The sequence below is a fragment of the Phascolarctos cinereus genome, unplaced genomic scaffold (assembly GCF_003287225.1).
Source record: "Phascolarctos cinereus isolate Bilbo 61053 unplaced genomic scaffold, phaCin_HiC Scaffold_2;HRSCAF=192, whole genome shotgun sequence".
NCBI classification, from domain to species: Eukaryota; Metazoa; Chordata; class Mammalia; order Diprotodontia; family Phascolarctidae; genus Phascolarctos; species Phascolarctos cinereus.
Genome location: NW_027555625.1, coordinates 61,472,831 through 61,485,300, shown reverse-complemented (window position 1 = coordinate 61,485,300; position 12,470 = coordinate 61,472,831). Strand labels below are relative to the sequence as shown.

The 12,470-nt window shown below is 53.9% G+C and overlaps 2 protein-coding genes across 4 annotated transcripts; one reads left to right on the top strand and one right to left on the bottom strand.

The window, feature by feature from the left end:
• Positions 1 to 82: 82 nt before the first annotated feature.
• Positions 83 to 3,879, bottom strand: ACD (ACD shelterin complex subunit and telomerase recruitment factor). The gene is given in 13 exon segments (XM_078149423.1): positions 83 to 229; positions 327 to 418; positions 592 to 795; positions 797 to 1,050; positions 1,218 to 1,331; positions 1,437 to 1,518; positions 1,792 to 1,946; positions 2,041 to 2,075; positions 2,242 to 2,286; positions 2,685 to 2,764; positions 2,871 to 2,967; positions 3,097 to 3,230; positions 3,665 to 3,879. Coding segments are annotated over 13 exon segments (1,479 nt in total). The 5' UTR covers positions 3,785 to 3,879; the 3' UTR covers positions 83 to 162.
• Positions 3,880 to 9,424: 5,545 nt separating this feature from the next.
• Positions 9,425 to 12,443, top strand: PARD6A (par-6 family cell polarity regulator alpha). 3 transcript variants are annotated; one of them, XM_078149420.1, is made up of 3 exons: positions 9,425 to 9,560; positions 10,254 to 10,476; positions 11,422 to 12,443. In XM_078149420.1, the coding sequence occupies exons 1-3, from the start codon at positions 9,510 to 9,512 to the stop codon at positions 12,198 to 12,200; spliced, it is 1,053 nt and encodes a 350-aa protein (XP_078005546.1). In that variant the 5' UTR covers positions 9,425 to 9,509; the 3' UTR covers positions 12,201 to 12,443. The 3 variants fall into 3 exon arrangements, with proteins under 3 accessions (XP_078005546.1, XP_078005545.1, XP_020844988.2); XM_078149419.1 differs by having other exon boundaries at positions 9,425 to 9,572; positions 11,425 to 12,443; XM_020989329.2 differs by having other exon boundaries at positions 9,425 to 9,572.
• Positions 12,444 to 12,470: the final 27 nt, after the last annotated feature.

Genomic DNA, 12,470 nt, shown 5'->3' with positions numbered 1-12,470 from the left:
GGTGAGGATGGGGGAACTGATCACCTTCTCCTCCCACCCCGCCCAAGGTACTTCCTCTGCACCAAAAGGAAGAGATGAGGACTGCAGTTCTGCTTTTTATTAACTCTGGCCCCCAAGGCAAGGATGAGAGTGCAGACAAGCATCTGCGGCATCTCTGAGCTCTCACACCTCCACCAGGTCGCTCTCCATTAGTACTTGTCTGGCCCAGTCCAGGAGTGATGGGCAGAGTCTGTGGGGGAGGGGACAGAGACTAGGCTTAGGGGTGACAGGCTAGGACAGGAGCCCCTCCAGCGGAAGGCAAACAGGGAAGGCTGGTAGACACTAACCTGGTAGCTACAACCTGGGAGCAGAGGCGGACACAGGGCTCTGGGTACTTGTACTGGAAAGGTGAGCCATCCAGGTGTCTCTCTGGAGGGACCTATGGGGAAAAAGGAAGAAGGTGGGGGGAGACACCACCTTCAAATTAAAGTCAACCAGTCCAAAGCCTGTTCCCTCCCCAATTCCCTCCAGTACAGAGGATCATCCTTTTCTCTCTTCTCCCCCCCCCCGGCCCCCTCCATCCACCACCTCCCCCCTGTTCCCCCCTCTCACCCTGGCTGAGGCTGGGCCTTCTCCTGGGCTGGAGCTGCCTGACGGAGCACTCTCTGGAACCCAGAGGGTACCCTTGGCCCTCTTGCTCACGAACTCCAGGCTGGCCCTCCTGTTTCCTGGTCTGTCCTTGCTTCCCCTGGCCCTAGCCCTAGCCCTAGTCCTCAACAGGGCTCCAAGGGGCTGCTGATGGCCACTGATGCTGGGGGGTTTCCCACTTGTCCCTAGATATACTGGCTGCTGCCTGGGAGGAAGAGGGAAGAGCTGGAGGGAGCTCGTCCTGTGGTGGTTCCTGGGGGCAGGAAGTTTGGATACAAGAGGACCCACTGCTCTGAAAGAGCAGAGTTGACAGGTCGATGGGCTCCCTGCACCCGGAAGAAGGGGATTCCCGGTTGTTGGTGAAGTTATCCTTTAGGTGACTTGGGCTTCCCTCAGTCGAGAAGGGCAAACAGTCCAGGGCCTCTGGCAATGACAGAAGAGAGGGAAGGAAGCCAGAGACATCACTAAGCTCTGGGAGAGGAGGTGAAGGCAGAGTGTTTCAGGCCAAGCAGTGCTGCCCCACCTCTGTCCTTTGGCTCCAGTCAGATTGCTCTGGGACCCTTCCCACCTCACCCCTGCTCCTCACCTACCTACATAGGAAGAAGAAGAGGAAGAGGATTGTGTCAAGGACAGGGCAGGAAGTAATTGCCAGGGGTCTGCTGGGGTCCTCTCTAAACTCTGAAGCTCAGGGCTGTTTTCAGACACTGGGGCAGGAGGAAAACACACAGTGAGCCACTCTGGTCTCCACTCACAGATCCGAGGGCCTCCAAACCAGTGCATTCTCCCACTTCCCCATAGGGATCCCTGACCTGCCCTCAGGTTCTGAAGGGTGTCCTCCTCTTCTTCACTAATATGCAGCCTCAGGCCTGGAATACTGAACACAGCTTCTCCCTGTGGGGGACAGGAAAGGAACATGCGACTTGGCTTTGAAACTTGGAAAACTGACTTTCCAGGAGCCAACTCTCTTCTCCTCTATAAATGAGACTGGACTAGAAATGATCTCTACAATCCCTTACAGCTCTACATCTCATGACATTCGCCTCCTTTACTGCTGAGCTGCTCACCACCCCCTCCTCCCACTGGGCCAGGGCATCGTTAAGTGATGCACACACACTCTCATACACTCACAAACTCTCTCTCTCAAGCCCCCAACCCTCTCCAAACCTGGGCCCTCCTTCGAGAGGCTTCCCATCGAGTAAGGGGCAGAGAACCCCCCTGGGAACCTCCCAGCTCCAGGCAGCTCTGGGCCTGACAGCTTAGTAAGCTCCGTCGGTCTTCACACATCTCTTCCAGCAACTGGGACAATGTAGAACTTCGATCTGGGGGAGGATGGATCTGAGTGAGGGAGTGAAAACAAATATCTCCCTTCTTCCTTCAGTCCATCCCCATCCCCACCAGGACTCCCAGGGGTACCTATGTTAGGGGGAGTCCTCTCCCTTTCATGGTGCCTGTAGGGACAGAGCAGAGAGCTGGGCCTTAGTGGGCCCTAGGACCCCAGGCCCCCACAAAGCTTTCTTGTAGCTTAAGAGCCACTCCTGGGTCCCAAAGTCTCCCTTATAGCTCTTCCCACCTCCCCACTGCTCCCACCCCCTTCTCTTCCAAGCACATACTCACTTTTTATACTCCTTAAGTTTTCTTCGAACAGCTGGGTCCCAGTTACTAAAGTGACAATGAAGACAGTTACTGGGGATTCCCCTTCTCCCCTGGGCAATGAGGGTCAGTGTAGGGAACAGAGAAACTAGGAGGAGAAGGGAAGATTAGGGCCCTGAGGCACAAGACAGGGATGGGACAGAGGTTTGATTGGGGAAGATGGTCTTGAGGAAGAGGAATAAGGATTATAGACCCACTAAGCCATGAACGGAGGGGGGAGCTCCACCCACCCCAAAAGTGTCTTCAAGCAGAGGCCAGACTGAGATCAGGAGTTCCTTGAAAAAGGAGGGAAGGTATCAATGAAGGAAATCAATACAGGGGAGAGAGGAGATGAAAAAATGGTCAGTATAAGAAAGGGGTCTGGGAGGCACAGGGGACTCTGAAAAGGAAAGGAGGGACCCTCTCACCAGCTTGTCACTCCCTCCCTGGGGAGCTCCGTGGGCAGCAGGATGAAGCGATGTACCCACAGGTAGAACTCCCCATTCCCCTGAGCAGGTTGGAGAAGAAAGTCAGGTAGAGCTGAAGCCTTCTGACCACTCCTCCCCCACCAGCTGCCACCCCGTGCCCAGAGAAGTCCCCTGTCCCCCACTCACCATGGAAGTCTCAGCCACCTTTTGAACCGACACTCTGAAGTCCTGCAGCAGCAGCAGCCGGCCCACTGCCCTCCTAAAACCAAAGTGCTTCTCTTCCCTGCAGGAGTTCCCACATCAGACCACCCCTTCCCCAATACCCCCTCACACAACCTCCATCGACCCTTCCCCCCATACTCCGTCCCTCCAGCCCCACGAGGGAACCTGAGATCCAGCCAGGGCCCCTCACCAGGCTGCCATGCTCAGGGCCTCGGGGGTCACCAGGCAATGCACACTGTGGGTCCCGTCGGTCACCAGCAGGATGGCAGCGGCCGCTCCATCAGGCAGCTCCAGGCTCCCTCCAGGCTCTGCTTCCTCAATCACCTGCAGAGATCACCGTGGGTCACCATGGCCCTGCCCCCAACGGATGATCCCACCCCCTGGCCCCATGACTACATCCCTAGCCCAAAGAGCCCCTTTCAAGAGCAGGCATGGCCACGCCCCAATATGTGATACCACCCCCTCGCCCAAAACCACATCCCTTATCCAATGACTTCTTCTTAGCCCTCGACGGCCACGCCCCCAAGACGTGACTCCACCTCCCTTACCCCAAGGCCACACCCCTTACCCAGTGGCTCTAACCGAGCCACCCAATACCGCTTTCTCTTCTAACATCGCTCGCCCTATTGGCCGCGGCCGCGCCCCCCCCCCCCGCCCAATGGCTCCGCCTCTCCCCCTATCTTCTAACCACACCCTTTCCTCTTTAACCCTAGGCTACACCCTTGGGGCCGCCACGCCCCTCTCTGCACCCTCTTTACCTCCAGCAGCTGCCCAAGCCCCTCTCCCTTCTCCTCCAGACCGGAGCTCTCTCCAGGCTCCAGCCCGAGGAGCAGCTCCCGGATCCAGGGCTGCAGGACAGGCTTCCACGACATCGCCATGGCCGCCAAATCGGGCCGCCCAAGCCCGGGGCAGAGGCGACGGATGCGCGCTATTTCCCGCCTCCCTGATTGACCCCTGTCTCCGGAAGAGGAAACCGCTAGTCTGGGCGGGGAAGTGCTAATCTCAGACGAAGTCCTGCCTTCGGCCCCGCCCCCTGATGCTCGGGCGCTCCGTGTGTGCGCGTGCGCGCGTGCGCGGCGTCAGGCCTGTGTCCGTAGGAGCTCGCGCGGTCCTCTCGCGGCTGTGTCTTAATGTCTGTGCAGCTCCCATTTCCCCTCAACGTCATCTCTGTAGCGGCCCCCTTCTGTCCTCTGACATTGTCCCCACTCTAGTGCAGGCCCTCATCAGCCACCCCTGGACTACTGTGGTAACTGCTGGTGGGTCTCTCCCCTATCCAGTCCATCCTCCACCCACCAAAGTGCAGGTCTGATCACGCGACCCCCCACTCAATAACCTCCAGTCGCCTCCTATTGCACCCAGGAGCGAATACAAAGCGCTGTCATTCAAAGCCCTTCCTAACCCACCCCCTCCTACGTTTCCGGCCTTCTTCCTCCCCTGCACGTTTTCTTCCATCCAGTGACTCCTGACTGTTCTTGGTGGGCATTCTCTCCGGCCGGTGCCCGGAATGTTCTTCCTCGGCCCTGATTCCTGACCTCCCTGGCTTTCCTTAAGTCCCCACTAAAATCCCACCTTCTACAGGAAGCTTTCCCTAACCCCTCTTAATTCCACTGCTTTTCCTCTGTTAATTATCCATTTATCCGCCATATAGTTTGCATATATTTGTATGTTGTCCTCTCCATCAGATTGTAAGCTTCATGAGGACAGGAACTGTCTTTTGTCTATTTCCCCAGAGCTTAGCACAGAGCCTGGCACATGGAAGGCAGTTAATATATGTTTACTGACTGATTTCTGTAGTGTTTTTTTTTTATATTTTAATTTTTCCAATTACACATAAAAACAATTTTTAACTTTTAAAAAAAAATTTTTGAGTTACAGATTCTCTCCCTTCCCTCCCCTCCTCCTTTGAGAAGGCAAGCAATTCAATATAGATTACATGTGTGCAGTCGTGCAAAATATATTTCCATATTTGTCATGTTGCAAAACAGATGCAAAAAAAGTTTTAAAAAAGCATGCTTCATCTGCATTCAGACTTCATCAGTTCTTTCTCTGGAGGTGGACATTATTTTTCAGCACAAGTTCTTCTGAATTGTCTTGCTTCATTGTATTGCTGAGAATAGCTAGGTCATTCAGGGTTGATCATTCAATATGGCTGCTACTGTGTCTGATGTTCTCCTGGTTCTGCTCACTTCACTTTGCGTCAGTTCATATAAGTCTTCCCAGGTTTTTTGCAAACAATCCTGCTTGTCATTTCTTAGAGCACATAGTATTCCATCACAATCATATACCATGACTTGTTCATCCATTCCCCAATTGATGGGCATGTCCTCAACTTCCAATTTCTTACCACCACAAAGAAATAGATGTATTTTACCATCCTTTGGAGCCTGTGGCACAGTGGCAAACCTAATTTTGGAGGTGGACTTGATTTTTGGAAATCATCCTAAACCAATACAATTCAATACATTTATTAATGAGAGATTGGCCATCCCTAGCCTCTGCCCTGGGCTCTGGAGGCCTGATTTGGTTGTGGAAGCCTGTCCTGCAGTCCTGGATCCGGAATCTGTTCCTCGGGCTAGAGCCTGGAGACAGACTGGGGCTGGAGGTGAAGGCAGAGGGGCTCGGGCACTCATTTTTACCACCACTAGAAATATGTTTATATAAATAGATCCTTTTCCCTTTTCTTTGATCTCTTTGGGATGGGGCAGCTAAATGGTGAAGTGAATAAAGTGCTATACCTAGAGTTAGTTCATATCTGGCCTCAGACACTACCAGCTGTATGACCCTGGGCAAGTCACTTAATCCTGTTTAACTCAGTTTCCTCATCTGTAAAATGAGCTGGAGAAGGAAATGGCAAACTATTCCAATATGTATATGTGTGTGTGTATATATATATATATGTGTGTGCATGCATGTACATATACACATGTGTATGTATATTGTACATATGCACACATATATACACATGTGTGTATGTGTGTCTGTGTATAGACATACACCATATATACACACACATACTCACAGCTGGGATTTGAATGCAGCTCCAGAGTTCTAATCCAAGTGCTTTCTCTCCAAGGAAGGAGGAATGCTACCTCCTTTCTATGTCCAAGGGGGTGGTGGTTTCCTGAGTTTTGGTGTACTCTGCTTCCTTTCCTTCCTCATGGAGCAGTAAAGGGCTCTCGGACCTGGGGTATACAAGGTTAAAGGGGTCTGGGAGGACATAGGACACACCTGGGTTCAGCAAGGGGCTGAGATGACCTGGAGGGAGCACCCCTGCCCACTGAAGCTAGATTCACACTGTGGCCCAAGGTAAGTGAGACATCACATATTTCTTACTTCCATTTGTAACTTCTCCACTGCCAGGTAGCCACCACTACACAGTAAACTACTAAAGAAATGCTCTTTGCATGAAAGAATTGATTAAATAAGATAATATATAAAGTGCTTTGAAAAGCTTAAAACTGTATAAATGCCAGCTATTATTATTACAAATCTTATTATTAACTGAGCACCTTAAGTGTGACCGATTTTTTGTTTAAAAAAAAAACAAACTAACAGGGGCAGCTAGGTAGCACAGTGCATAGAGCTCCAGTCTTGGAGTCAGGAGGATCTGAGTTCAAATTCAACCTCAGACACTTGACACTTACTAGCTGTGTGACCTTGGACTGGTCACTTAACCCCAATTGCCTCACCAAAAAGCAAAAACAAAACAAAACTAACAGCACTAGTGAAATCATCACTAGCCTGGAAGTCAGAAGACCTGGGATGAGGTGGTCAATCTGCCCCCTTAAGAAATGTATTGAATTGTATTGGTTTAGGATTATTTCCTTCAAAATTAGGTTTACCACTGCTGAGGATAATGTGCCACAGGCTCCAAAGGATAGCACAGAGAAGAGTTTTGCAATTTATCAGTGGCATCTTGGGGGGGCAGGGCAGGAGAGCAATGGCCCCTTGCCCTCTTCCCCATGAAGTATACTGTAAGGAACCGTTCATTTGCAGCTAGGTGGCGCCATGGTGCACAGAGTACTGGCCCTGGAGTTGAGAAGAGGAGTTCAAACGAGGCCTCACACACCTACTAATGAGCAGCTAGGTGATGGCAGTGGATACAGTGCCAGGCCTGAAGTCAGGAAGACCAGAGTTTAAATCGGGCCTCTGACACTTCCTAGCTGTGTGGCCCTGGGCAAGTCACTCAACCCTGTTTGTCTCAGTTTCCTCATCTATAAAATGGGAATAATAATAGCACCTCCTTCCCAGAGTCGTGAGGATCAGTTGGGATAATAATTGCAAAGCCCCTGGCATACAGTAAGTGCTATATAAATGTTGGCTGATAATATTATTCTTTGGAGTCAGAAGGCTCCAGTTCAAATGCCGGCTTTTCTATTTATGCAACTTATGCTGTGCAACCCAGGGCAATTTCCTCTCTTTAAGCCCATTTCTCCATCTATCAAAAGAAGGAATTTCTCAGAGATGTCTTCCAGTTCTATAACCAATTTCCCAAATATTTTGAAGGGGACAGTCCTCCTGTGGATATAGAAACGCTGTTTTTAAAAGACATTTTTGTGTCTTTGGCTAGGCAATGAGGTTAAGTGACTTGCCCAGAGTCACACAGCTAGTAAGTGTTATGTGTCTGAGGCGAAATTTGAACTCAGGTCCTCCCGAATCCATGGCCAGATGCTCTATCCACTGCACCACCTCACTGCCCATTACAGAGCATTTTAAAAGTCTGCCTCATAACTTACAGCAGCATTTTCCCAGACTTCTCTGGCCTTTTTTTGTGCTTGATGTCTGACAGAAGCCATAAACATTTGGCTGAGGGACTGCTGGGGAGGTATGGAACCCCCTGGGAAAATTATGGAGCAAAATAAAGCCTGTTTTTATCTCCCTGAATAATAAGCATCTTAATACATGTGTGATTTCATATTTTAGAGGGGAAATACTGTTAGCATCAAAAATATACCATGAAACCCCTATTTACATGAAGCAGTTTCTAGAGAAGTGAGCAGTTAGTCACAGCTAGAAATGACCAGCCCTGGGGATGAAATTGGCATGACACAACTATAAGGCATGGTCCCTACCTACCAGGATAACTGAGTTTCACCGTCCTCTCTGCTGGCAACTCTGGCTAAAGAAATTCCCTGCAACCTAACCTGTAGAGGACTGAAAGGCAGCCCTATTTTGAGGAAAAGATTGGGTCAATGGAGAGAAAGAGAGAGAGAGAGAGAGAGAGAGAGAGAGAGAGAGAGAGAGAGAGAGAGAGAGAGAGAGAGAGAGAGAGAGAGAGAGAGAGAGAGAGAGAGAGAGAGAGAGAATGCAGCCCCATTTGTTAAGATCATAGATACAGAACTGGAATGGACCCCCGATATTATCTAGTCCATCCACTCATCCCATTTTACAGATAAGGAAAGGATCAATGATTTGCCTAAGGTAACACAATGTAGAGGAAGCAGCTCTAGGGAGTTCTTCTCTTTGGAGAACCATCCTCCAACCGACTTAGATGCCACTTCCTTCATCATGAAGCTTTTTCCCCATCCCTCTGTTGGTAATGACACCCTTCTTGGACCACATAAACAACTTTGTTTTGCACCTCCCTAATTAGGAGGTAATTTTGTTTATTTAGCTATCTTTGTGCCTTAATGTTAGCTCTTTAAGATTTACCTTCCTCACTACCCTGTGAGGTAGGTAGTTCAAGTATTGTGCCCATTTCATAGATGTGGAAACTGTCTCAGAGAAAATGACTTGCCCACAGCTAGCAGGATTGTCGGGCAGGGTTGAAACCGGGGTCTCTCGAGATTAAGTCTAGCGCCCATCCATCTGCCCACCTCACTCTGTACTCCCTGGGGGGATGTAAGCGCCCAAAGGGCTCCCAAGCCTAGAGTAGGTATTTAATCAGTTTTTTGGATGAAAGAATACAGGAGACAACGGGGCTTATCTTAGAGGGGGTCAGGGATGGGGAGGTCTGTCCAGGGTCCCTCGGGTCTCCCGTACGTGCCTTTGCTGGGGGGGGGGTGCCGAATTCTTGGATCGGGGATCCAGGCGTCAGGTCTCGGGGATTTGTGTCCTGGCCACGATGTCCTTCCCTGCCCCACCTCCCCCCGACTCTGCACCGGGGAGGAAGCGGGGCCCGCGGCTCGGGAGGGGAAGCGGCGAGTAATGACAGGGACGCGGGGAACCCTGCGGGGCCTGGGAGGGAGGGGGTGCGGAGAGCACGGGCACAAACCCACGCGCGAGCACGTCCGCGCGGACCGTGGGTCGCCTGTCCTTCTCCCCCTCCCGCCCCCAGTTACCTAGGGAACGTTGTCTCCGCGTTCCATCCGCTAGGGCGTTCGAAGACCTCCCCCTCCCCCATACAGATGACGTCATGGTCGGTACCCACCTCCCCGCCCGCCACCACCACCCCTCCCCCCGCCACTACCCCCCGCAGCCTTCGGGGCCAGCGGCTCTCGGACAGCGCGGACGGAGAGGGAGGGGAGCGGGGAGGGAAGAACGGAGAGGGGGCGGGGCGGGCACTGCTGCAGGGCGCGGGCGGGGGGGAGCCGGGGAGGGGCCGGGCTGTGCACCTGCGCCGCTTCGGCCTCAGCCCCGGCCCGGCCCGGCCCCGGCCCAGCTATGGCCAAGCCTCAGCGGACCCCGGCGCGGAGCCCCGACAGCATCATCGAGGTGAAGAGCAAAGTAAGGGCCCCGGCCCCGTGCCCCTCGCCCCCCGCCCTGCCTGGGTCCTGGCTCCCTTTCTCCATCCCTGAACCTCCTCCCGCGGCTCTGCGCTCCTTGTCCTCCCATCTCCGGCTTTCCCTCCGCCTGATGCCCAGACGGGCATCGTGGGCCTGAGTCTAGGGGCGGGTGGGGGGCTGGCTCTGCTCTCGGCTCCCTGCCCCGCACGCAGAGCTAGCCCCTCGGAGTGGGGGGCTGGGGTGCAGAGAGGCCCTATGCCCGGGCTTCCTGCGGCTGCGGCTGAGTCCTGGAGCTGTCCCCTGCATTCAGCACCCCACTGTCCCCGACTCGTTACGCGTCCACCCCTTGCCTAAATCAGCACCTCGCGGCTCGCCTTCTCTCCCGAGCTTACCCATAAGCCCCTGACCCCCCCCCCCCAGCTCTCAAGGTCCCCTCCCAGGGGAGGGGATACAGGCTGTTGGGTTGGATGGATCCATCATTGCCTCCGTGTGCGCTCGCGGGTGTGTGGTGTGTGTGTGTGTGTGTGTGTGTGTGTGTGTGTGTGTCTGTGTCTGTGTGTCTGTGTCTGTGTCTGTGTGAGCGCCTATTGGGGCCGATGGAGGTTCTGCCCATCAAGATGGCTCAGGCCCCGGTCAAGGACTGGCAGCAGCCTGACTCATTCCCTATCCCTCACCCCCTCAGTTCGATGCTGAGTTCCGGCGCTTTGCCCTACCCCGAGCCTCGGTGGGAGGCTTCCAGGAGTTCTCCAGGCTGCTTCGAGCCGTGCACCAGATCCCGGGCCTGGACGTGCTGCTGGGCTACACGGATGTGCACGGGGATCTGCTGCCCCTCACCAACGATGACAACCTACATCGGGCGCTGGCGAGCACGCACCCGCCCCTCCGCCTGCTCGTGCAGAAGAGGGGTGAGAGGCCTGCGGTGGGGGTCACTACACACAATCTGTCACGGGGTGGGGGTGGGGGGGTGGAGCGCTTCAAGCTCAGCAGAGATGGGACTAGGATGACCGGGAAGAAGACTTTAAGGCTGCACATGGGGCTGATGGGGAAACTAAGGTCAGGGTAGGTCGAGGTGACCTGGCAACTAGGTACTCTTCCCCACCTGCACTCGAGCTCCTTGGGTTTGAACATGTGAAGAGCCTTATGCATCATCTGGACCAACTATGTCATTATACAGATAAAGAAAACTGAGGCTCAGAGAAGGGAAGGGACTTGTCAAAGGTCACACAGGTAAGGAGTAGCAGAACCAGGATTTGAACCTGACTCCAAATCCAGGGCTCTTTATACTGCACCCACCACAGTGCTGGGGTCCTATTATCCCCCAGTAGGGTTTTATTGACTATTTCTGCTGCTGCTCCTGCTTGACTCCTGGGTCTTCGAGGCAACTGCTGTGTCTGAGAGAAGAGCTAGGCAAAACTAGGTAGGCAATATGCTGTGTGGGGGAGGGGAAGAGAGTGTATGGGCCCCAGCTGGCTCTCTCCCCACCATGGGGCAGACAGGATATCCTCCCTAGGGCCCAGCCAAGGGCTCCCATATTCTTTTTTCTTTATTTTTTTTAGGCAGTTGGGGTTAAGTGACTTGCCCAGGGTCACACAGCTAGTAAGTGTCAAGTGTTTGATCTGAGGTTGGATTTGAACTCAGGTACTCCTGACTCCAGGGCCAGTGCTCTATCCACTGCACCACCTAGCTGCCCCCCCCATATCCTGTAGAGGCCTAGAGGTGGGGACTAGGATGGCTTGGGGACCCTGGAGCACAGCTAGTTAGTTAAAAGCTAACCTGACAGCCAACTAGCTTGAGGTGTGGGAGGGCTGGGCTGCCCAGTGAACAATACTGAGCTCTGCTCCATCCCACAGCAGAAGCGGATCCCACGGGCATGGCCTTCACCTCCAACTCATTGCAACGCCGGAAGAAGGGGCTGCTCCTCCGACCTGCAGCCCCTCATCGGACCCGCCCCCCACTACTCATCAGCCTTCCCCAGGACTTCCGCCAGATCTCCTCTGTCATCGATGTGGACCTGCTGCCCGAGAGCCACCGGCGTGTGAAGCTACACAAACACGGCTCAGACCGCCCACTGGGCTTCTACATCAGAGATGGCGTCAGTGTCCGCGTGGCACCCCAGGGCCTGGAGAAGGTGCCTGGCATCTTCATCTCCCGCCTGGTCCGCGGAGGCCTGGCGGAGAGCACCGGGCTCCTGGCAGTCAGTGATGAAATCCTTGAGGTCAATGGCATTGATGTGGCTGGCAAGTCACTGGACCAGGTGACAGACATGATGGTGGCCAACAGCCACAACCTCATCGTCACCGTCAAGCCTGCCAACCAACGCAACAACGTGGTGCGGGCCGGGGCGGGCCGACCTCCAGGCGCTCAGCCTGCTGCCTCCCTCCCTCCTGCGGAAGCTCCTGAGCCAGACAGCGATGAGGACAGTGACCTGGTCATTGAGAGCCATAGGTTGCCTGGCTACCTCTCTCCTTGCCCTAATGGAGTGCCTCTGGCCCCCTCCCAATGGGACTTGCGCCCCAGTCGCTCACTGCCTGGCTCTCGAGGATCTTTACAGTCACTGGACAGTCAGGACGGGGCCAGCCCTGCCCGGGGGGGCAGTCTAAGAGAAGATGGCAGTGGCAGCACCCTATAGTCTGGGATTTGGCCAGCTGGACCCTGAGGGCCACTGTCTTCCCAGCCTCTGCTTGGACCAATGGGACATGGGAGAACAGCTCCTGACCTCGGTGCCCCTGCTGTCTCCTTCCGGGAGAGAGTTGTCTTCCCTGCCCTACTCCCCTTGGCAGCCAGCTGGGGAGCTGCCTTTTCAGGAGCCGAGGCAGTGCCTTTGCTCGCTTGCCCCTCCCCATCTATGAAATAGTAAAGCTTTTTTAGAAAACCCTGGCCCTTCTCTGCTACTAGGGAA